The 21,898-nt window shown below is 39.5% G+C and overlaps 1 protein-coding gene across 7 annotated transcripts in view; it reads right to left on the bottom strand.

The window, feature by feature from the left end:
• Nucleotides 1–19,515, bottom strand: part of EDA (ectodysplasin A) — a 426,386-nt gene extending 406,871 nt beyond the window's left edge. For all 7 annotated transcript variants that reach the window (XM_072744258.1, XM_072744260.1, XM_072744263.1 and 4 more), the window contains exon 1: nt 18,841–19,515. In XM_072744258.1, coding sequence (XP_072600359.1) covers nt 18,841–19,224 — 384 coding nt within the window. In that variant the 5' untranslated portion in view covers nt 19,225–19,515. The remainder of the gene's footprint in view (nt 1–18,840) is intronic.
• Between the last annotated feature and the right edge of the window lie 2,383 nt (nt 19,516–21,898).

Raw genomic sequence — 21,898 nt, 5'->3', positions numbered from 1 at the left:
GCCATAAAGTTACCATTAATAACAAATACTTCAAATCATATAGAGATGTTCAATATCCACAGTGGAATTAAGCTAAAAATAACAAAAAGATAACTAGAAAATTATGTTTGAAAATTAACGCATACACTTAAAATGACTAAAGAAGAAACCATGATGAAAAATAGAAAATATTCTTTGTATTGAATAAAATCATACCATATTAAAGTTTATGTGACCTGCAAGAAGGAAATTTGTACTCTAAAATGCACATTTTATGGGCAGCCCCGGTGGCTCAGCGGTTTAGTGCCGCCTTCAGCCCACGGCATGATCCTGGAGACCAGGGATTGAGCCCCGCGTGGGGCTCTCTGCATGGAGCCTGCTTCTCCCTCTGCCTGTGGCTCTGCCTCTCTCCCTATCCTCTCTGTGTTTCTCATGAATAAATAAAATATTTTTTAAAATGCACATTTTAAAAAGAAGAATGGGGATGCCTGGGTGGCTCAGTCAGTTAAATGTCTGCATTCAGCTCAGATCATGATCCCAGGGTTCTGGGATCGAGTCCCACATGGAGATCCTTGTCCAGTGTGGAGTGTGCTTCTCCCTCTGCCTGCCAATTCCCCTGCTTGTGCTTGTACACTCTCTCCCTCTGACAAATAAATAAAAATCTCTTTAAAAATGAAGAAAAAGAATGATTGGGGCACCTGGTTAGGTCAGCCAATTAAGTAAGTGCCTTCAGCTCAGGTCATGATCTCAGCTCAGGATCCTTGGATCCAGCCTCACATTGGGGGAGGGGGGCGGGGAAAAAAAAAATCACTGCTCATCAGGGATTCTGCTTCTTCTCCCCCTGCCCTTCTCCTCTGCTGTGTATGCTCTTTCACTCAAATACTAAAATCATTATTTTCTTTTTAATTTAAAAAAATTTTTAAAGATTTTATTTCTCAACTATATATCTTTTTAAGTAAGCAAAATAAAGCCAAAAAATAGAAATTAAAAAATTTAAAAGATAACAGAAATTAATGAAATAGAAAACAAACAATCCATAGTGTAGATCAACTAATAAAATTGATAAATCTCTGGTAAGACTAACCAAAAGAGTGCACACTAATAATATTGAAATGAAAAGGGGACCAAACTACAGATCATACAGATTAGAAGCCAATAATTTAAACACACTATACTACATAAACTGTTAACAAATGTAACAAGAAGGGTGAATCTCAAGGGCATTCTACTGAGAAAAAAAGTGCAATCTCAAAATATTACATACTATACGATTCCATTTATGTACTATTTTCAAAATGACAAAATTGTAGATATGGTGAAAAGATTCATTGCTAGGGGTTCGAAACGATGGGGAGAAGATAGGTGAATATAAGGGGTAGCACAAGGGATAGTTTTGTGGTGATAAAATAGTTCTGTATGTTGATGGCAATGGTGGTTACAAAAGTTTTCATGTCATAAAATGATAGAAGCATACACATACTTTATAACTATGTAAATTACCTGGGTTTTAAATTGTACTATAGTCACAAAAGATGTAACCAATGGAGGAAACTGGCTAAAGGGTCTACATGATCTCTTTGTACCAACACTATAAAATCCTCTAAATCTATGATTATTTTTAAACAAAGTTTTTATTTCTAAAGAAGACATACAGATGAGAGATGGCCAACAAACACATAAAGAGATGCTCAATATTACTAATCATCAATGAAATACAAATCAAAACTACAACGAAAAACCACCACACCTGTCAGAATGGCTAAAATTAACACTGGAAACAGGTGTTGAAGATGAGGAGAAAATGGAACATTTTTACATTGTTGGTATGAATACAAACTGGTACAGCCACTTTGGAAAATGATATGGAGGTTCCTCAAAAAGTTTAAATTAGAACCACCCTATGAGGGGATCCCTGGGTGGCTCAGCAGTTTGGCGCCTGCCTTTGGCCCAGGGCGTGATCCTGGAGTCCCGGGATCGAGTCCCACTTCAGGCTCCCTGCATGGAGCCTGCTTCTCCCTCTGCCTGTGTCTCTGACTCTCTCTCTCATGAATAAATAAATAAAATATTTTTAAAAAGAACTACCCTATGATCCAGCAACTGTATTACTAGGTGTTTACACAAAGAATAAAAAAATACTAATTCAAAGGGATACATGCACCGGAACATTTATAATAGCATTATCAACAATAGCCAAATTAAGGAAGAGTCTGGATGTCCATTGACTGATGAATGGACAAAGAAGAAATGGTATAATATACAATGGAATATTACTCAGCCATAAATTTAAAAAGAATGAAATTTTGCCATTTACAATGATGTCCATAAAGCTAGAATATTATGCTAAGAGAAATAAGTCAGTCAGAGAAAGACAAATATCATATGATTTCACTCATCTGTGGAATTAAAAAACAAAAAAAAAAAAAATGAACATAGGGAGTGGAAAAAGGAAAACCAAGAAACAGACCCTTAACTATAGAGAATAATGGTTACTAGAAGGGAGATGGGTGAGATGATGGGTTAAATAGGTGAGTGGATTAAGGAATGCACTTGTGATGAGCACCTGGTGTATGAAGGGGCCAATCACTAAATCCTACACCTGAAACTAATATGCAGTAATAACCATACGAGAACATATTTAATACACATTAAGATAGTTATTTTATTTTTTCAGGATAGTTATTTTTAAAAAATAGAAAATAACAAGTGTTGGTGAGAATGTAGAGAAATCTGAACTCTTGTGGATTGCTGAAAATAATGTAAAATGGTACTGTCACTGTGGAAAACAGTTTGGCAGTTCTTAAAACAATTAAGATAAGATCCAGCCAATTCCACACAAAAGAATTAAAAGCAGAGACTGCAACAGAAACTTGTAGACCAATATTCAAAGCATTCAAAGCAAAACATTATGCATATTAGCCAAAAAGTACAAACAACCCACGTGTCCATCACAAATGAATTGATAAACAAAATATAATATATATACACACAGAAACATTATTCAGCCATAGAGTAAAATTCTGATAAATGTGACATCAATGAATCCTGAAAACCTTATGCTAAGTAAAATAAGACATAAAATAACTATTGAAAACAAAAAAATAAATATTGTATGATTTCACTCATATGGGGTACCTAGAATATGCAAATTAGAAGAGGGGGGAAAAAGTAGAATAGAAGTTCCCAGGGACTGGGAGAAGGGGAATAGGGAGTTATTGTTTAATGTGTACAGAGTCTCTGTTTGGAAGGATGAAAGAGTTCTGAAAATTGTGGCGATGGATACACAATGTTGTGAATGTACTTCATGTACATGTACAGTTAAAAATGGCTATAATGGGGGATGCCTGGGTGGCTCAGCAGTTGAGCATCTGCTTTCAGCTCTGGGCCTGATCCCAGGATCCGTGATTGAGTCTCACATCGGGCGCCTTGCAGGGAGCCTGCTTCTCCCTCTGCCTGTATCTCTGCCTCTCTCTCTCTCATGAATAAATACATAAAATCTTTTTTAAAAATGGCTTAATGGTAAACTTTATGTTACATATATTTTACCACCATTAAACAGATAGGATATCATGAAACTCTTCATGTGACTAAACTTAAAATTTTACTGAAGTAAACAAATTCTTAGGACATAAAACTTATTTAAACTGACATAAGTAAAAGCAAAATCTGAAAATATTATAGCTATTAAGTTATCAAATCTAGAGTTTAAAATCTCTCCTTTCCCCCCAAAATTCCAGGCCCTGGTGTTTCACCAATTCTACCAAACATTGAAGGGAGAAATATTACTAATATTATATAAACTCTTATAGACAAAAAAATTTTTAAAAAACACTTTCAGTAATTTTATAAGAACATTGTAACCTTATCCAAACCTTGTATGAAAGGAAACTTACATGCTAATCTCAGTCATGTATATAGATACAAAGACCCTCAATGGGGCAGCCCTGGTGGCTCAGCAGTTTAGCGCCGCCCTCAGCCCAGGGCCTGATCCTGGAGACCCGGTGTAGAGTCTCACATCGGGTTCCTTGCATGGAGCTTGCTTCTCCCTCTGCCTGTGCCTCTGCCTCTCTCTGTCTCTCATGAATAAATAAATAAAATAAATATGGTCCCAGGTTGGTTTTCCTGTGAAGCAGACGACTGGAAGACATAAATTACTATGCAGGACTTTTATTTTTTAATTTTTAAAGATTTTTATTTATTTATTCATTCATAGAGACACAGAGAGAGAGGCGGAGGCACAGGCAGAGGGAGAAGCAGGCTCCGTGCAGGGAGCCCGACGTGGGACTCGATCCCAGGTCTCTGGGATCAGGCCCTGGGCTGAAGGCGGCGCTAAACCGCTGAGCCACCCGGGCTGCCTTATGAAGGGCTTTTATTTCCTAATTTTGGGGAGGTTCAACATATGTGCAAGAGAACAGAAAAAAGCAATCCCCAAAGGCCCTAGGCAAACTCATAGGGAGCTCTGGAGTTGGTATGGTCCTTCAACGTTTTCTGGATTTAGCTGGGAGGGGCAAGCCTTTATACTTCCTAATTGTCAGTCGCCGGATGTGGGATGCCCTGAAAGGTGGCATCTCTATGGATTTGAAGACTCAATATTATAAAAATATGTTCCCCCTAAACCGATTTTTAGATTAATGCAATCAAAATTAAAATGTCAGGAGGGTTTTTTCCCTTAATTTTATTTTATTGTAGTAAAAATAACAACATGAGATCTACCCTCTTGTTTTTTTTTATGATAGAGAGAGAGAGAGAGAGAGAGAGAGAGAGGCAGAGACATAGGCAGAGGGAGAAGCAGGCTCCATGCACCGGGAGCCCGATGTGGGACTTGATCCCAGGTCTCCAGGATCGCGCCCTGGGCCAAAGGCAGGTGCCAAACCGCTGCGCCACCCAGGGATCCCAAGATCTACCCTCTTAATGAAATTTTAAGCATACCAAACATTGTTGATTATAGGTACAGTGTTGTACAGATGATCTCTAGAACATCTTTTGCTTAAATGAAACTTAATGCCCATTGATTAGTAACTCCACATTTACCACCACTACCACGCCCCAGCCCTAGACAGGCATCATTCTACTCCTTGATTCTATGATTCTATTTTCTTAAGCCTCATATAAGTGGAATCATGCAGTATTTGTCTTTATGTGACTGGCTTATTTCACTCAAGGTTCATCCATGTTGTCACATATTACAGATTTTCCCTCTTTGTAAAGGCTGAATTGTATTCTATCATATACATATGTACATACATACTACACGTACACACATTTTCTTTCTCTACTTATGTATTGATGTATAGATTGTTCCCACATCTTGGCTATTGTAAATAATGCTGCAATGAACATGGTAGTACAAACATCTCTTCAAGATCCTGATTTCAATTCATTCAGATAAAAACCCAGAATTTGGATCATGTAGTAGTTCTATTTTTAAGAAACTTCCATTCTGGGATCCCTGGGTGGCGCAGCGGTTTGGCGCCTGCCTTTGGCCCAGGGCGTGATCCTGGAGACCCAGGATCGAATCCCACATAGGGCTCCCGGTGCATGGAGCCTGCTTCTCCCTCTGCCTGTGTCTCTGCCCCCCCCCCCCCTCTCTCTCTGTGACTATCATAAATAAATAAAATTAAATAATTAATTAATTAATTAATCGATCCCTGCCTGGAGCCTGCTTCTCCCTCTGCCTATGTCTCTGCCTCTCTAAATAAATAAAAAAAATCTTAAAAAAAAAAAAAAAAAAGAAAGAAACTTCCATTCTGTTTTCTATAGTGGCCGCTCCACTTTACATGCTCACCAACATCATACAAAGGTTCTGATTTTTCCCTATATTCTTTTTGATAATAATGGTTATTATCTGGTGGTATGAGGTAATACCTCATTGTGGTTTTGATCTGCATTTCCCAGATAATTATTGATATTGAACATTTTTCATGTATGTATTGGAGAAATGTCTATTCAAGTCCTTAGCCCATTTTTTTTCTGAATTTTTCCATTTATTACTTCAGTTATGTAATTTTTAAAATTTTTATTTAAATTAAATTAATTAACCTAATGTATTATTGGTTTCAGAGATAGAGGTCAGTGCTTCATCAATCTTATATAATACCACCCAGTGCTCATTACATCACATGCCCTCCTTAATTCCTCCACCCTCTCTCCTCCAGGGACTCTTAGTTTCCTATGATTAAGTCTCTTACGGTTCATCTCCCTTCTGATCTCTTATTTTTTCCTCTCTACCCCTATGATCTTCTGTTTTGTTTCTTAAATTGCACGTATGAGTAAATCATATAATTATCTTTCTCTGACTTATTTCACTTAGCATAATATCCTCTAGTTCCAACCACATCATTGGAAATGCAAGATTTCATTTTTGATGGTTGTGTAGTATTCCACTGTATGTGTGTGTTATGTACCACAGCTTCTTTATCCATTCATCTGTTAATGGACATCTGGCCTCTTTCCATAGTTTGGCTATTGTAGACACTGTCACTATAAACATTGGGCTGCAGGTGCTCCTTCAGATCACTACATTTGTATCTTTGGGGTAAATACCCAGTAGTGCTATTGCTAGGTTGTAGAGTAGCTCTATTTTTAACTTTGTGAGGAACCTCCATACTGTTTTCCAGAGTGCTATTGTAACTATGGTTATTTTCTTAATTCCTTTTCAGATAGTTCATTTTTAGTTATAGAAATGCAACTGATTTTTGTATGTTGATTTGGTAACCTGCAACTTTACTGAATTTGTTTATTCATGACATCTGCAAACAAGGATAATATTACTTCTTCCTAATTGAATGGCTTTTTTCTGGCCTAATTGCTCTAGCTAGGATTCCTAGTACTATGTTGAACAGAAATGGTGAGAGTGAACATCCTTGCCTCGTTCCAGATCTAAGAGGAAAAGGTTTTAGTTTTTCACCATTGAGTATGATGTTAAGTGTGGGCTTTTCATATATTAATTATGCTGAGGTATTTTACTTCTATTTCTATTTTGTTGAGTTTTTACAATAAAATTGTGTTGAATTTTGTCAAATGATTTTATGCATCTATTGAGATGATGTAATTTGCATCTTTTATTCTATTAATGTATCACATTAATTGATTTTTATATGTTGAATCATCCCCACATCCCAGGAATAAATCCCATTTGGCCATGGTGTATGATCCTTTTAATGTGCTGTTGGATTCAGTTTGCTAGTATTTTGCTGAAGATTTTTGCATCTCATATTCATCAGGGATATTGGCCTGTAGTTTTCTTTCCTTTTGTTGTCTTTGCCTTGCTTCAGTATCAGGGTAATGCTAATCTCATAAAATAATTTTGGAAGTATCCTCCTCTTCAATTTTTTGGAGGAGTTTGAGAAAATCTGGTATTATGTATTCTTTAAATATTTGGTAGAATTCACTAGTGGAGCCATCTGGTCCTGGTCTTTTGTTATGGCCTTTTTGATTACTGATTCAATCTCCATACTAGTTACAGCTTATGTTCAAACTTTCTAATTCATGATGTAGTCTTGGTAGGTTCTATTCTAGAAACTTATCATTTCTTCCAGATTACCAGTTTGTTGACATATAATTGTTCATAGTAGTCTCTTATGATCCTTTTTTATTTCTGTGCCATCAGTTGTAATGTCTCTTCTTTCATTTCTGATTTTGAGTCATCTTTTTTCTTGCATTTAGTCCAGCTAGGGGTTGTCACTATTATCTTTTTGAAAAAACTCTTTTTTCTATCTTCTATTTTATTTCTGCTCTAATCTTTATTTCCTTCTTTCTTTTAATTTTGGATTTTGTTCTTTTTCTAACTCCTTAAAGGTATGGTCATCTTTTTGAGATTTCTTTTTCAGTGTAGGCATGTATTGCTATTAACTTCCCTCTTAGTACTACTTTTGCTGCATCCTATAAGTTTAGGTAGGTTGTGTTTTTGTTTTTGTTTGTCGTGAGGTATTTTAGAATTTCTTATTTCTTCTTAGACCCAATGGTTGTTTATGTGTTGTTTAATTTCCACGTATTTGTCAATATTCCGGGTTTTTTTTTCTGCTATTGATTTCTAGTTTCATTCTAATCTGTTCATAAAAGATACATGGCATGATTTCTTTTTTTTTTTTTTTTTTATTTATGATAGTCACAGAGAGAGAGAGAGAGGCAGAGACACAGGCGGAGGGAGAAGCAGGCTCCATGCACCGGGAGCCCGACGTGGGATTCGATCCCGGGTCTCCAGGATCGCGCCCTGGGCCAAAGGCAGGCGCCAATCCGCTGCGCCACCGAGGGATCCCTCATGGCATGATTTCCATCTTCTTAAATTTGTTAAGGCTTGTTTTGTGACCTAACAGGTTATCTTTTCTGGAGAAAGATATGTGTGCCTTTGAAGAATGTATATTATACTGCTATTGGGTAGAATGTTCTGCATGTTTGTTAGGTCCAATTGATCTATACTATTGTTGAAGTCCTCTGTTTCCTTATTGTTCTTCTGTCTAGATGTTCTACCCATTATTGAAACTGAAGCATTGATGTTTCCTACTATTTATGTATTGCTGTCTATTCCACCCTTTGGTTCTGTCAATGTTTATGTTATATATTTAGGTTTTCTGATGTTGGTGCATATATAACTGTTATATCATCCTACTGAATGGACTATTTTATCATTATATAAATACCAATATATAAATATGTCCTTCCTTGTCTCTTCTGGTAGGTTTTTTTTTTTACTTAAAGTTTTTTTTTTAATGTAATTATAGCCAATTCTGCTCTCTTCTGTTTATCATTTGCATGAATTTTTTCTATTCTTTAAGTTTTTATTTAAATTCCAGGTAGTTAATATACAGTGCAATACTACTTTAAGGTATACAATATAGTAACTCAACAATTTCATACATCACCCAGTGCTCATCACAAGTGCATTCCTTAATCCTCATCACCTATTTAACCCACCCACACCCACCTCCCTTCTGGTAACCATCAGTTTGTTATCTATAATTAAGAGTTTGTTTCTTGGTTTACTTTTTTTTTTCCTTTGTTTCATTTCTTAAATTCCACATATGAGTGAAATCATTTGCAATGACAAGGATGGAGGTAAAAAGTATTACACTAAGTGAAGAAAGTCAGAAAAAGACAAATACCATATGATTTTTATATTTTATTGAGTCTACCTGTGTCTTTGAATCTAAAGCAAGTTTTTGTAGAAAACATGACTGGGTCTTGGTTTTATCCATTTGGCCACTATATAACTTTGATTGGAGGAGTTTTGTATATTTACGTTTGAAATAATTATTGATAGGGAAGAGTTTACCATTGCCATTTTGTCAGTTTTATGTTAGTCTTGAGAGTCTTTTGTCTTTATTTCCTCTCTTGCTGTCTTCCTTTGTATTTTGTTTTTGTGTTGATATATTTTAATTTCTAAGTCTATTTTAAGCTGATAATTTAAGTTCAATTGCATATAAAAACTCATTTTCAGGGATCCCTGGGTGGCTCAGCGGTTTAGTGCCTGCCTTTGGCCCAGGGCATGATCCTGGAATCCCGGGATCAAGTCCCACATCAGGCTCCCTGCATGGGGCCTCCTTCTCCCTCTGCCTGTGTGTCTGCCTCTCTCTGTGTGTGTGTCTCTCATGAATAAATAATTTAAAAGTCTTAAAAAAAACTCTTATTTTCCATACACAATTATTTTTGTCACATTTTACATCCATAGTTTTTTCATAGTGTATATTTTTAAGTTATTTTTAATATTTTTGCCATTTAACTTTTACACTAGAAATAAAAGTGACTTATCTTCTACCATTACCATAATACAGTATTCTATATGTGTCTATATATTCAGTTTTACCAATAAGTTTCATACTTTCTTATGCTATCACATAACTCTTTAGTATCCTTTCATTTCAAAGTAATACATTTCCCGAAGCATTTAAGTCAGGTCTAGTGATGATGACTTTCCTCAGCTTTTAATCTTTCTATGAATGTCTGAATCTCTTCTTATTTTTAAGAATGGTTTTGACAGGTATTGTCTTCTTGGTTGGCAGTTTTTTTTCCCTTCAGCACTTTGAATATATTATCCCACTTCCTTCTGGCCTGAAAGATTTCTGCTTAAATGTTACTGACAGTTTTAGTGGGGAGTTCCCTTGTATATGATAAATAGGTTTTCTTTTGATGATGCTTCCAAAATTATATTATTGATTTTTGACAATTTGAGTATAATGTGTCTTGGTGTGGGCTTCTCTGGGTTTTTTTTAATTTAGTAATCTCTGGCCTTCTTGAATTTTGTTGTTCATTTCCTTCCCCAGATTTGGAAAGTTTTCAGCCATTATGTCTTTGAATAAACTTTCTGGTCTTTTCTCTCTCTCTCTCTTCTCTTTCTGGGACTCCCCAATATCTATAATGATCTGCTTGATGGTATCCCAAAAGTCCCTTAAGCTTTCTCACTATTTTTCTTTTTCCACTGACTGAATTGTTTCCAAAGACCAATTTTAGTCCACTGATCCTTCTGCTCTACCTAATCTGCTGCTGAATCCTGCTCATGATTTCTTCAGTTTTACTACTGGGTTCTTTAGCTTCATGATTTTTATTTGGTTCTATTTTCAGTCTCTTTTGTTAGAATTCTCTATTTATGCACTGTTCTCTTGATCTTGGTGAGCATCTTTATAAGTCATTTTTAATTTTCTGTCAAAGCTCAGATCTGTATCTTTAGGGTATCTGGACATACAATGTATTCCTTTGTGTGGAATATCTTTGATTTTTCATTTTCATTTGTGTTGGTGTCTATACATTACACACAAAAAAGCACCTCTTCCAAGCTCCATGGTTTGGTCTTGTATATAAGACCTTCACCAATCAGCCCAATCAGCAATTCTGGGGGCTTCTATCAATTCTCTCCCTCCCTAAAGATAAGCAAATGACTGTGGCTTTTTTCTACGTAAGTGGCTATGCATTTACCAATCCAAACTGCCATCTCCATTCTCCTCCAGAGAGAATGGACTATGCCAGACCCATCAGATATCCAAGACTGGCAATACAGATGCCAGTTCTTTGGGCAGCCCTGGAGAAGTTGTGGCAGTGAATCCACAGATCAATTCTTCCATCTCCAGGAATAAGCTCAAAGCTGAAATGTTTCATCTACCCACTCTGTGATGAGCAGGATGAGAGGATCTATGGCATCTATCAGTCCTAGCCATCATTTCTGTTCTCCCCTGAAACTAAACTGTGTCAAATCCATCCACTTCTAGACTGACAAATCAGATGCCAGTGCTTTGGGCAGCCCTGGAGCACCAGATGCACAGATAAACGTTTCTTCCCCAAGGAAATAATGACAGCTGGGATTTTTTTGTTCTTCTTGCTCTGTGCACAGTAGGAGGGATGATCTAGGATATCTACCAGCCCAAGACACTGTTTCTGTTTTCTCCTAGGCAGGCCTCTCAGAGTTTCAAGACTGGCGAGACAGAAGTAGGTCCTCTGAAAACTTGGGAGTGCTAGACATGTGAACCAACCCCTTGCTCCCTCTGGAAGAAGCTGGATGCTAGAAGGTCTCTTATCATATGGTGCTGAGCCGGTGATAGGGTGTCCCAAATCTCCCTGCTAGCATCAGTGAGTCTGGTTTCATGTTCACCCCAGTTATAGAAGTCTTTGAATTAGTCCCTTAATTTCTCACAAAGGGAATTTTTCCTTGAATCATTGCTAAATGAGTGTGTTGGGGGAAAAGGAGGAGGGTTCAGGACTTCCTAATCTATCTTGCTGACATCACTCCCTTTAAAATTATTCTTTTTGTGAAATATGATGAGCTGTTTCTAAAATACATAGAGAAATGCCAAGGGCCAAGAACATCCAAGATACTTTTAAAGAAGAGAAACAAGGTGGAAGGACTTGCTTTACCAGATATCAAGAGCTTATTAAAAAGTCCAGTAATTAAGGCTATGGTATTGTTACAATGACAAATAGACTAATAGAACAGAACAAACAGTTCAGAAACAATCTCACACATATGCAGACAATTTATGACAAAGGTGACACTAAAGAAGTGAAGAAAAAAGACATTCCTTATAATAAATGGCCTGGATCAGTTGAGTGTCTATACATAAAAGATAAAACTTGGCCCCTAATATCTCACCATATACATAAATCAATTCTAGATGGACTGTAGATCTAAATGTGAATGCCAAAAACATAAAGCTTCTAGAAGACAGCATGGAAGAATATCTACATGATCTCAAGGTAGGAAAATACTTCTTAAATGAAACATAAAAAAAAACTAGTCATAAAGGAAAATACTGAAAAACTGGATACATTAAAATTTAAAAGGTCTGTTCCTCAAAGAATACTATAAAGAGATTTGGGAAGGGTTTACTTTTTTTTTTTTTTTTATGATAGTCACAGAGAGAGAGAGAGAGGCAGAGACACAGGCAGAGGGAGAAGCAGGCTCCATGCACCGGGAGCCCGATGTGGGATTCGATCCCGGGTCTCCAGGATCGCGCCCTGGGCCAAAGGCAGGCGCCAAACCGCTGCGCCACCCAGGGATCCCTGGGAAGGGTTTACAACATAAAAAGTACAAAAAATGGTTCATAGCCAGAGTATATAAAGAATTCCTACAAACCTATAAGAGAAAGACAATAACTCAATTTTTTTAAATGAGCAAAATACTTGTATAGGTACTTCATAGAAGAAGCTATCCAAATAAATAAACATGTGCAAAAGTACAACTTCATTAGTCTTCTGAGAAATGTCAATTAAAATTACAATGAGATAGTATTACAAGCCCACCCACTAGATTTGCTATAATTTAAAAGAATGATAATAACAAGTATTAACAAGAATGTGGAACAACTTGAATTCTCATATACTGCTGGTAGAATGTAAATTGGTATAATCACTTAGAAAAACTATCATTATCAATAAATTTGAAACTATGCATTCCCTACAACCCAAAAATTCTAATCCTAGGTATATACCCAACAGAAATTCATTTTTTTAATAAATTAATTTTTATTGGTGTTCAATTTACCAACATACAGAAAAACACCCAGTGCTCATCCTGTCAAGTGTCCCCCTCAGTGCCCGTCACCCATTCCCCCCCACCCCCCGCCCTCCTCCCCTTCCACCACCCCTAGTTCGTTTCCCAGAGTTAGGAGTCTTTATGTTCTGTCTCCCTTCCTGATATTTCCCACACATTTCTTCTCCCTTCCCTTATATTCCCTTTCACTATTATTTATATTCCCTTTCACTATTATTTATATTCCCCAAATGAATGAGAACATACACTGCCCAAATTCAAATACAGGGACACCTGGGTGGCTCTGTGGTTGAATGTCCGCCTTCAACTCAGGGTGTGATCCCGGAGTTCCAGGATAGAGTCTCACATCAGGCTCTCTGCATGGAGCCTGCTTCTCCCTCTGCCTATGTCTCTGCCTCTCTCTCTCTCTCTCTCTCTCTCATGAATAAATAAAATCTTTAAAAAAATTCAAATACATATAAGCAAAAGATATGCATAATATTCATAGCATTATTATTTATTATAACACAAACAAGAAACAACCCAAATAGTCATTATCAATAAAATGAATAAACTGTAGTATATTCAAACAAGGGAATAATATACAAAAATAAAAATAAAACACTATAGCTTCATGCAACATGATGGATATCACAGTGTTGAGAAAAACAACCAGACCCCCTGCAAAATATACACTAATTTATATCAGTTTCAAAATAGGTAGAACTAACCTATGATGTTAAAAGTCAAGATAATCATTAACTTTGGAGTGAGAAGGTACAGTGATAAGAATGGAGCATAATGTGGGGATTATGAGATGCTAGTTCTATTTCCTTTTTTAAATTTTAAAAAATATTGTATTTATTCATTTGAGACAGAGAGATAGAGAGAAAGTGTGCGCATGAGCAGGGGGAGAGGCAGAGGGAGAGGGAGAAGCAGACTCCCCACTGAGCCTGGAGCCTGACGTGGGACTCCATCCCAGGACTTGGAGATCATGACCTGAGCCACCCAGGCACCTGGCTAGTTCTACTTCTTGACCTGGGTTCTGGTAACATTAGTGTGTTCACTGTGTAATAATTCATCAAATTGCACAATTAAGATTTGTCACCTCTTCTGTATGTATGCAATACTTCAATAGAAAAGTGAGAGGGGGGATCCCTGGGTGGTGCGGCGGTTTGGCGCCTGCCTTTGGCCCAGGGCGCGATCCTGGAGACCCCGGATCGAGTCCCACGTCGGGCTCCCTGCATGGAGCCTGCTTCTCTCTCTGCCTGTGTCTCTGCCTCTCTCTCTCTCTCTCTCTCTCTGTGACTATCATAAATAAATAAAAATTTAAAAAAAAAAAAAAAAGAAAAGTGAGGGGGGAAGATAAACAACTAAGTACAACAGATATAAAGTCGGTCCTCTATGAGGGCCGCCCTAACAAGCAAGGCAAACGGTTTTCTTGGTAATGTTCTTGGGTATTTAATGGCTTCTCTATTACAAAGAGATCTTCACTGTAAGGTATTTACAGATAAATTATAGATTATTTTTTCACAAAATCTGAGAACGAGATGAGACTTAGATACAAAATAAAACAAAACATCAAATGATGTATTACAGAAAGCTTTTTTACATCATTTTAAAGGTAAGGGTTAGGGCCCCTCTCTATTTCACTTTCTAATAACTCTAGAAACCAGTGAAACGTTGCCAGTGGAACAATTTACTCACCTAAGCATAGCTGACACAGGCTTAGCAAGACTTAAGGAAAGCAGGCTTGTTACATACAGAGAAAATGTCTTTGTTTCACAGGAATATCTCCAAAGGCCCAAAATGATATTTAATTCAACAAGTATTTAAGTCCCTTAACTATAACTAGCATTGAATTAGTACTGTGGAACAAGACAAAAAAAAGAAGGCAGATTTCTGAGTAGTTCTATATAAAGACACAAGAGTTATTAAACGAAAAACAGCAATAATAACTATAGAATGATCCCAAGACAGGATATGGTGGGTGCATTGCAGAAGTAGAATTAGTGAGAGAGAAAATGCAATAGGTATAATGGAGCCAGTCGATCAAAAGCCTTCAATGTCACACCGAAAACACTAGATTTAAACCCTATAGAAGGCTGTTTCATCTGGATCCCATTCCTCTAAAAAAAAAAAAAATTATTGGATTTAATGACTCCTAGTCATTTTCTTGATCAACCAGCCTTAACAAGCAATGTAAAATCAGTATATACTAATGTCCTATCTATAGTTTAAACCAAGAGATGTTTTGTGAAAAAAAAGTTGATTTCTAGGTCATCACCTCAAATAATTAGGAACATTTTCCAAATATCCCCAACAGTCTCAAATAAATTCTCATTAATCTACCCATTTCTATTTTCCTAAACTCTTCCTAAATCTTAGAGTTCCAATTTAGATTATCTCTTAGGCAATCATTTGAATGAGATACTACCTTTACTTGCCTTTCTTCGAAAAGAATCTTTTAACTATTAAAAGATATCTAATACCTAACATAGCGTCGGGCTGAGTCAGGCTATTTATTGAGCTAAATTGTTAAATTATACTAATATATTAATCTTATTCATCTCTCTCATGGTTTTGTAGACTTTGATCATATCCCTCCTTTAACCTCTCTCTCTCTCCAGACTGGGGAAAAAAAAACTAGAAAATCTCTCCATACTTTTGATCAATTTAATTGGGTTTCTAAGGGCTTTTATCAGCTGTTAGGTTTTTCTTGAGGAGCAGCGACCAGAATTTTCTATATGATTATGGATGCAAATCTACTCTTGGTCTTTTACGTGGAAAAGATAAGGGTTTTGTTTTGTCATTTTCAACATCCATCCTGCTGATGTCTACCATATTATTGGCTTTGAGGACCATAAACACAACTGGGCTAATTTCTTTATAGAATGATCAACAGTGACTTTTATTTTTTACTTTAACAATCAAATTGTATACTGTCCAAATCAGAAGTTGATGATCTTCATATCATCTCTAACGAGTTGCCAAATTAATCTACAGGTACTCCTCGGCTACTCCAGCTCAAGGAGACAGTTATGATTCCAAAAGATCTGAGGTGACCCTCTCACTTTTTATCATTAACAATGTCCCTACTGGGGAGGCTTTTCTAACAATTCCCCTGGAGAACTTTGCTGATCTTTCTGCTATGTATCCTGACTGCCCTAATTTCTTTCTGTATCTTGTTTTAAATGTTTTTAAATTGAGAGATACAAGTGAAACTCTTCAGTGATCTCTAGATCCCTTTCTTGAGTTGTAACTGAGCCCATCATCTCATAAACACGGATAGGTTTGTATAGCCTTATATAATGAACTGACTCTGCTTTGCCCACTTGGTCTCATGAGATCTTTCTGCAATTTATTCTCATCAGTTTGTCTTTATTCCTTGCAAACAAACTGGTGAGAAACCTGAATATTCTGCCCACTGAAGGGTGTATATTTTTATCTTTCTTCCTTTCCATCTAAGAGTTGCTGTAACAGCAGCTGTTTGTGTTGAAAAACTAAAATATAAAAATATGACCTACGTGGCCAAATCCCACAAGGCTGTTTACTTCCTTGTTTATGAATCAGAATCTGTCAGCACAACTTCGAATCTTGACTGTCAGCAGATACTGCAATTAAATGTCCCTGCAAAGCCAGCAGAGGGTGCACCAGGGCCCTAGAAATTTTACCCAAGATCTAGCCATATCAATTTAAGTCTAATAGCCAAACTTTTGGGGGTGGAGAGAGTGGGTATAGTAAAACTAATATTCTCAAGAGAAACATAATTTGAATCTGGGCTAAAATTCCTTGAAAGTGTACTTCAATTCTCCTGAAAGTAACAGTGAGGAAGAGTAAAGATACATGTTAAACTTAGTCTGGCCAAAATACAGGTAGAATAAAAGAAATTGATGCAAACCTGAGCCCTGTACATTGCAAGAATTGTACTACGGAGCTCCATCCCACTTTCTCCCAAAAGTTCCAGGAGTTGCCTGCTATAGGGGAACAAATGAACTTTCTTGAACTGGGAGTCAAGAGGCCAACTTCCCATCTACCCTTGACCATAGTTGTAAATGACCTTGGATAAATCATTCCCCTCCCTCAGGACCTATGTGCTATCCTAGGAGATAAAACAAAATGGACTCATATGGCCCCTTACAATTGTAAAAGTGTCTGACTCCAATTGATGCCAGCAAATCTAAAGAGCCAGTTTGCTTGTCATGACTGCTCAAAAAAGATTAAAACAGAAGTAAAGGACAGAAAATGGGGAGCTGTATGTAAATCTAGACAGAACTATTTGAAGTGCCATGCAAACAATAGGCAACTAAATGCCACTGTAGACCAGTGAGAGCCCCATACCACCACAGAAGAGTGCAGCTGTCCTGCTATAATCCTCAGTCTATAAACATAGGTCTGTCCATCCTAAATACTGAAAAGGGTTGGCTACCATTTGACTAAGGAAGTTCAATTACTTCATCTTTTCACAGCATATCAATGTTCAGCTGTTAAGTATTTCTACTGGGCATTGTGGGGGTGGGGGTGGATAGATAAAGGGAGCCAGAATCCTAGTTAATTATCATTTAGCTACAGTGTTTAAAGTTTCAAGTATGAGAAGCATGTCTACTGATTCTCTTCTTTGATAAGCTGTTATATAAGTATGTTGGAGTGTGCTAGCAAGACATTTTTAGGCTCAGGGTAATTTTACAATGCACAATGTAGAATATATGTCAGTCCCAACATTACAGTTTCATCATGAATGTGATGCCAGCTTTGGATGGGTAGTCAAAGAGCACAAATGATGTTTACAGAGTATGACAATGACTCTGAATGTGGTAGTAAATATAGAAATCCGGGGTCCCTCATTTCAAGAAACTTATTGGCACAACTTGCCCTCTTCCCCAAAAGGAACAAATTCACTATTATTCTCTAACCACCTCAAAAAGATTCTCTTACACTTGCCTCTTTTAAATTTCACATGACAAAATAGGGCAGTTAAGAGAATACTTATTTTAAGTGCACTAAAGTTAGTTGAATAGAGAGCTGAAAAAGTGGAAGACAATCACCAAAGCTAATAGTTTGCCAACCATAAAGACTGCAAAACAAAACGAAAACTGCTCTTGAAAGATTACTCTTGAGTAATTCATTATACCATCAGTGGATTCCTGTTCTGGAACTAGCAGTAGTGAAGAGACTTCACACTTACCCTATCCACACCCCCACCCCCAAGAGTCAGAACCGGCATGCAAAGGGTGAGTTTTATTTTCATAGATTTTTTAAACTGCTGTTCAAAAGTTGTCTAGCAAGACGGCATACTTCTACCAGAATTCCACCGGGGCGCTGATCCTCACTAGAACACTGAGGACAATCAGTCTCAAATTGCAGATAAGTGTGACCAAGCCCACGTTGTGGTCAGCGTACAAGGACCCGCGCTAAATATACGATTAAAAGTTGTTTCAACTGTGGAGCAGTTATTACAGCCGTTTACCGCTCCAACTCCAAAGGAGAGCCTGCTCGTGCTGGCATCAGCTCTGGACACGAAAAAACAAGCACCGCGGGCAGAGAATCTCACCAGGAGTAGAAGGGCTAAGCTGCTGCCGTTAGTCCTCCAGAGGGGCAGCGTCCGCACCTCCGCGGCCGGGAGAACCGCCAACTTTCCCCAAGGCAGCTGGTAGCCGGGGGCGGCGGGCGCCTGCCAGGGTTCCCAAGTCCAGGGGTCCTGAGAGAGTCTGGGGGAACTAGACCAGGACCGAGGGCAACCTGCCCCGGGGCAACCTCTCCCCGGCTCGCCTGCCTTCTCCCCGGTCCGGCCCTGCAACTTGGCTGGAGGTGGCAGAGTCCTCCCCAGGGCCCTGTGGGGGAGGGCTCCCGCCCTGCCCACAAGGGAAGGGGGCCTCCGCCGCCGCCGCCGCCCCTACTAGGTGACTCACCTGGTGCCCGTCCTGGGAGTGTGGGGGGAGTGTGGTTTCTTCTGCTTCCAGCGGCCGCTGCTGAGGTGATGGCTGCCCGGAGTCGCGAGTGATGGGACCGTCAGGGTCGAGGCCACCGGGGTTGTTCAGGGTGCCAGGGGTGCCGGGGCCAAGGCGGGACTCGGCTCCCCGTTCCCGCCGCAACTCGGAGCGCAACTCTAGGTAGCAGCACAACGTCAGCAGGTGGAGGGCCAGCGAGAGGCCAAAGAAACCCAGGAAGAGACGGCAGCTGTTCCCTTCACCCGCCTGGGCAGGGGCCCCGCGACAGCCGCAGCCCTGGCTCCCCCGCTCCCGCGGCGCTGCTGTGGGCAGAGGTTCCCGGCGCTCTACCTCTGGGTAGCCCATGGCCTCCGGAGACACCCACTCTCTGAGGCCCTGGAGCCGCCGCGTCTGCCTCAGCCGTTCAGGACCCCTGACAGGCAGCTACTGCCCTGCCATCGGTTAGGGGCTGCAGGGACCCGTTCCAAAGCAACGGAGGCTGGGCGGAACGGAGCAGGGAGCTGCCGCATGTGCAGCTCCACTCAGAGGGGTGGGAAAGGGAGGAGGAGGGACGGGGGAGAGGGGCGGCTCGGCCTGAGGGGAGAATGAAGGAGGTGGCCCAAGCCGACCCCGCCCCATCCCCCGGGCGGCTGCCCGAACGCCCAACCACCGGCCAGCCAGCCCTTGGCGCTCCGCCCCCTGCCATTCCACCCTGGGCCTCCAGCCACTGGGCGGGGCCTGGGGGCGTGGGGGTTCGCCTCTGCCTGACTGCCCCACCCAGTTCTTCCCGCTTGCGCCTGTTCCAGTTGGTGACCGCCGCTGTCGTTCATCCCTGGACTCCGCCCCAATTTAACCCCCTACCGTCCAAACCGGCAGGAGAAGGGAAGAAGGGGGAGGCCGAGAAGAATTTGGGAACCTTGGAAAGAAAGTGGAGCAAAGAAAAGGAGGCAGAACCTAGAATTAATAGAAATGTTTGCAATTAACTGCAGTTGTTAATAACATCATCCAGTACTTATCTGTTGCTTTCAATCTTCAAAGCGTTTAACAGACGTTAAACTAATTAAAACAGTTCTTGGTTTGGAATGAAACCATGCCTGCAGTGTTTGCAATCCTGTGGCGCGCCAAAAGAAAAAGGAAACCCAGGAGCCTGGGAGCCAAAGGGAGTGAGATTGGGGTGGAAATGAGGCAGCCCCACTCCTGGAGTGAGTCTCGAGCCTCAATCTAAGTGGCCAAGAAGCGCACGTAAGCCAGGTGGAGCTGAGGCGATGTTGCCCCATGCAGGTTCAAACAGTCTCCTGAGATTTCTTGATCTATTAATTAATTCAACAAATATGTGTGGGTCCCTTTACAATGCAGAAAGTGCTGTATGAGATAATCCACAGCCGGAGGAGTTTCTCGCCTGCCTCTGCAACCAGTTTTGAGCAGAGAATATGTGCCTTCAATGAATAAATGGGGATATTGAGGACCAGGTGAGGTGCATTTTTACAAGGGTGGTCCACAGAACGTCCAGGCAATATTGGCATCTCTGTTTGTAGGCAACTGTTCTGGCCTCTCCACCTCTCCCCTCCCCTCCTCTCCTCTCCCTGGAGTAGTCCCTGGGGGAAGTTCAACAAGTCAGCCAACTGTTCCAGATGTACACTGCTGCAACTGCAGCATCTTCAACAGCTGAACCAATGAGAAAAAGTTTCAGAGCAAAAACAAAACAAAACAAAAAAAGACAAGTGTCAGAACAATAGACCCTGAAATGAAGTATGGAAAGGATTAGTTGAGTCACAATCAACAAGAGTTACTAGTCTGAGATTATAGAGAGCTAAATGACCATAGCAGGGGAAATATGTGTGCTTCTTGGTCACTATGTACTCCTATTCCCATGCTGTAAATAATTAGCAGTTTAATTGACTTGTCAAGTTTAGGCCTGAGACCTAGGCTGATGGGAAAGAAGAAGAATAGGGAGATATAGAAAAGAAACTGTAAAGCAAAAGCAAAACATGCACTGGAAAGGTCAGTCCAAAAAGCACAGGGGTCATAAACCTTACATATATTAGCCACAGCCAACTTTTCTTCCGGATACTTTGTGAATGACCTCAGCGCTTCAGAAAGATCTATTTGTCCCCTCGTTGGTCCTTACCCATGAAGTATAAAGTTTGCAAAGAATATCATCACCATGCCCATGAGAAGATTTAAAAGGGCACTTACCAGCTAAGCTAATTTCAAGTCCTGCTTGTTCTGTCTAGGAATTCCTGGTGCTAGGGGAACTATGGAGCCGATTTACCTTAATTATCACAGCATAAGATTATTAAAAAGAATGTTAAGTCTAGGAATCAGTAGGCCTGACCCTACCACTGGTTTGCCGGGTCACTCTGAGCAACTCACTTTTTTGGCCAGTGACTTTTTGGCCAGAAACATTAGTTTCTCCAACTGTCAAATGAGGAGTTTGGACTTGAACAGCTATAACATGTTTTGTCTGTGTTATTGCTGGCTATGTTGATTTGGTTGTATATACAATTCAAAGAGACTACCCCTAATTTCCTTAAAGTGAAAAGGAAACAAGTAATGGCCATCTCCTGGTAGTGGTCCTCACAGGCCTTACTGGTCTCAGCTTACCCTCTTCTACCAGGCTTTTAACAGCCAGACTGAGATCCTGGGTTGCACCATTGCCCTCAGAAGACCTGCAAGTCACTTTGACCTAGAATCCCTTTTTGGTTCCCCAGAGAAAGAACATGTGTCTTCATATGCAGTAGGTATGTTGAAATGGAGCCATCCAGTGAGGGATATGCATAGTTATTTTTGAAAAGTGTTTTGAAGTGTTACTTCAGTTCACTTCTATGCTTTCATAAATACCCCATCTCCTACAGCATAGGTCTCAAATTGACAGCCTACAGGCCACATCCAACAAACAGATGTGTTGTGTCCGGTGCAGTATTGGCTAAAACTTTGAATAAAAAAATTAATTACCAAAAAAAAATTAATTACCAGCATTTAGAAATCAGGACATTTCACATAAAAAAATCAGATTTCCTGCTTGTATCTCTAAAAGAAA

This window comes from Vulpes vulpes, chromosome X, assembly GCF_048418805.1.
Source record: "Vulpes vulpes isolate BD-2025 chromosome X, VulVul3, whole genome shotgun sequence".
Taxonomy (NCBI): domain Eukaryota; kingdom Metazoa; phylum Chordata; class Mammalia; order Carnivora; family Canidae; genus Vulpes; species Vulpes vulpes.
The sequence above is the reverse complement of the archived record's forward strand: the minus strand, read 5'-3'. Positions and strand labels throughout refer to the sequence as shown.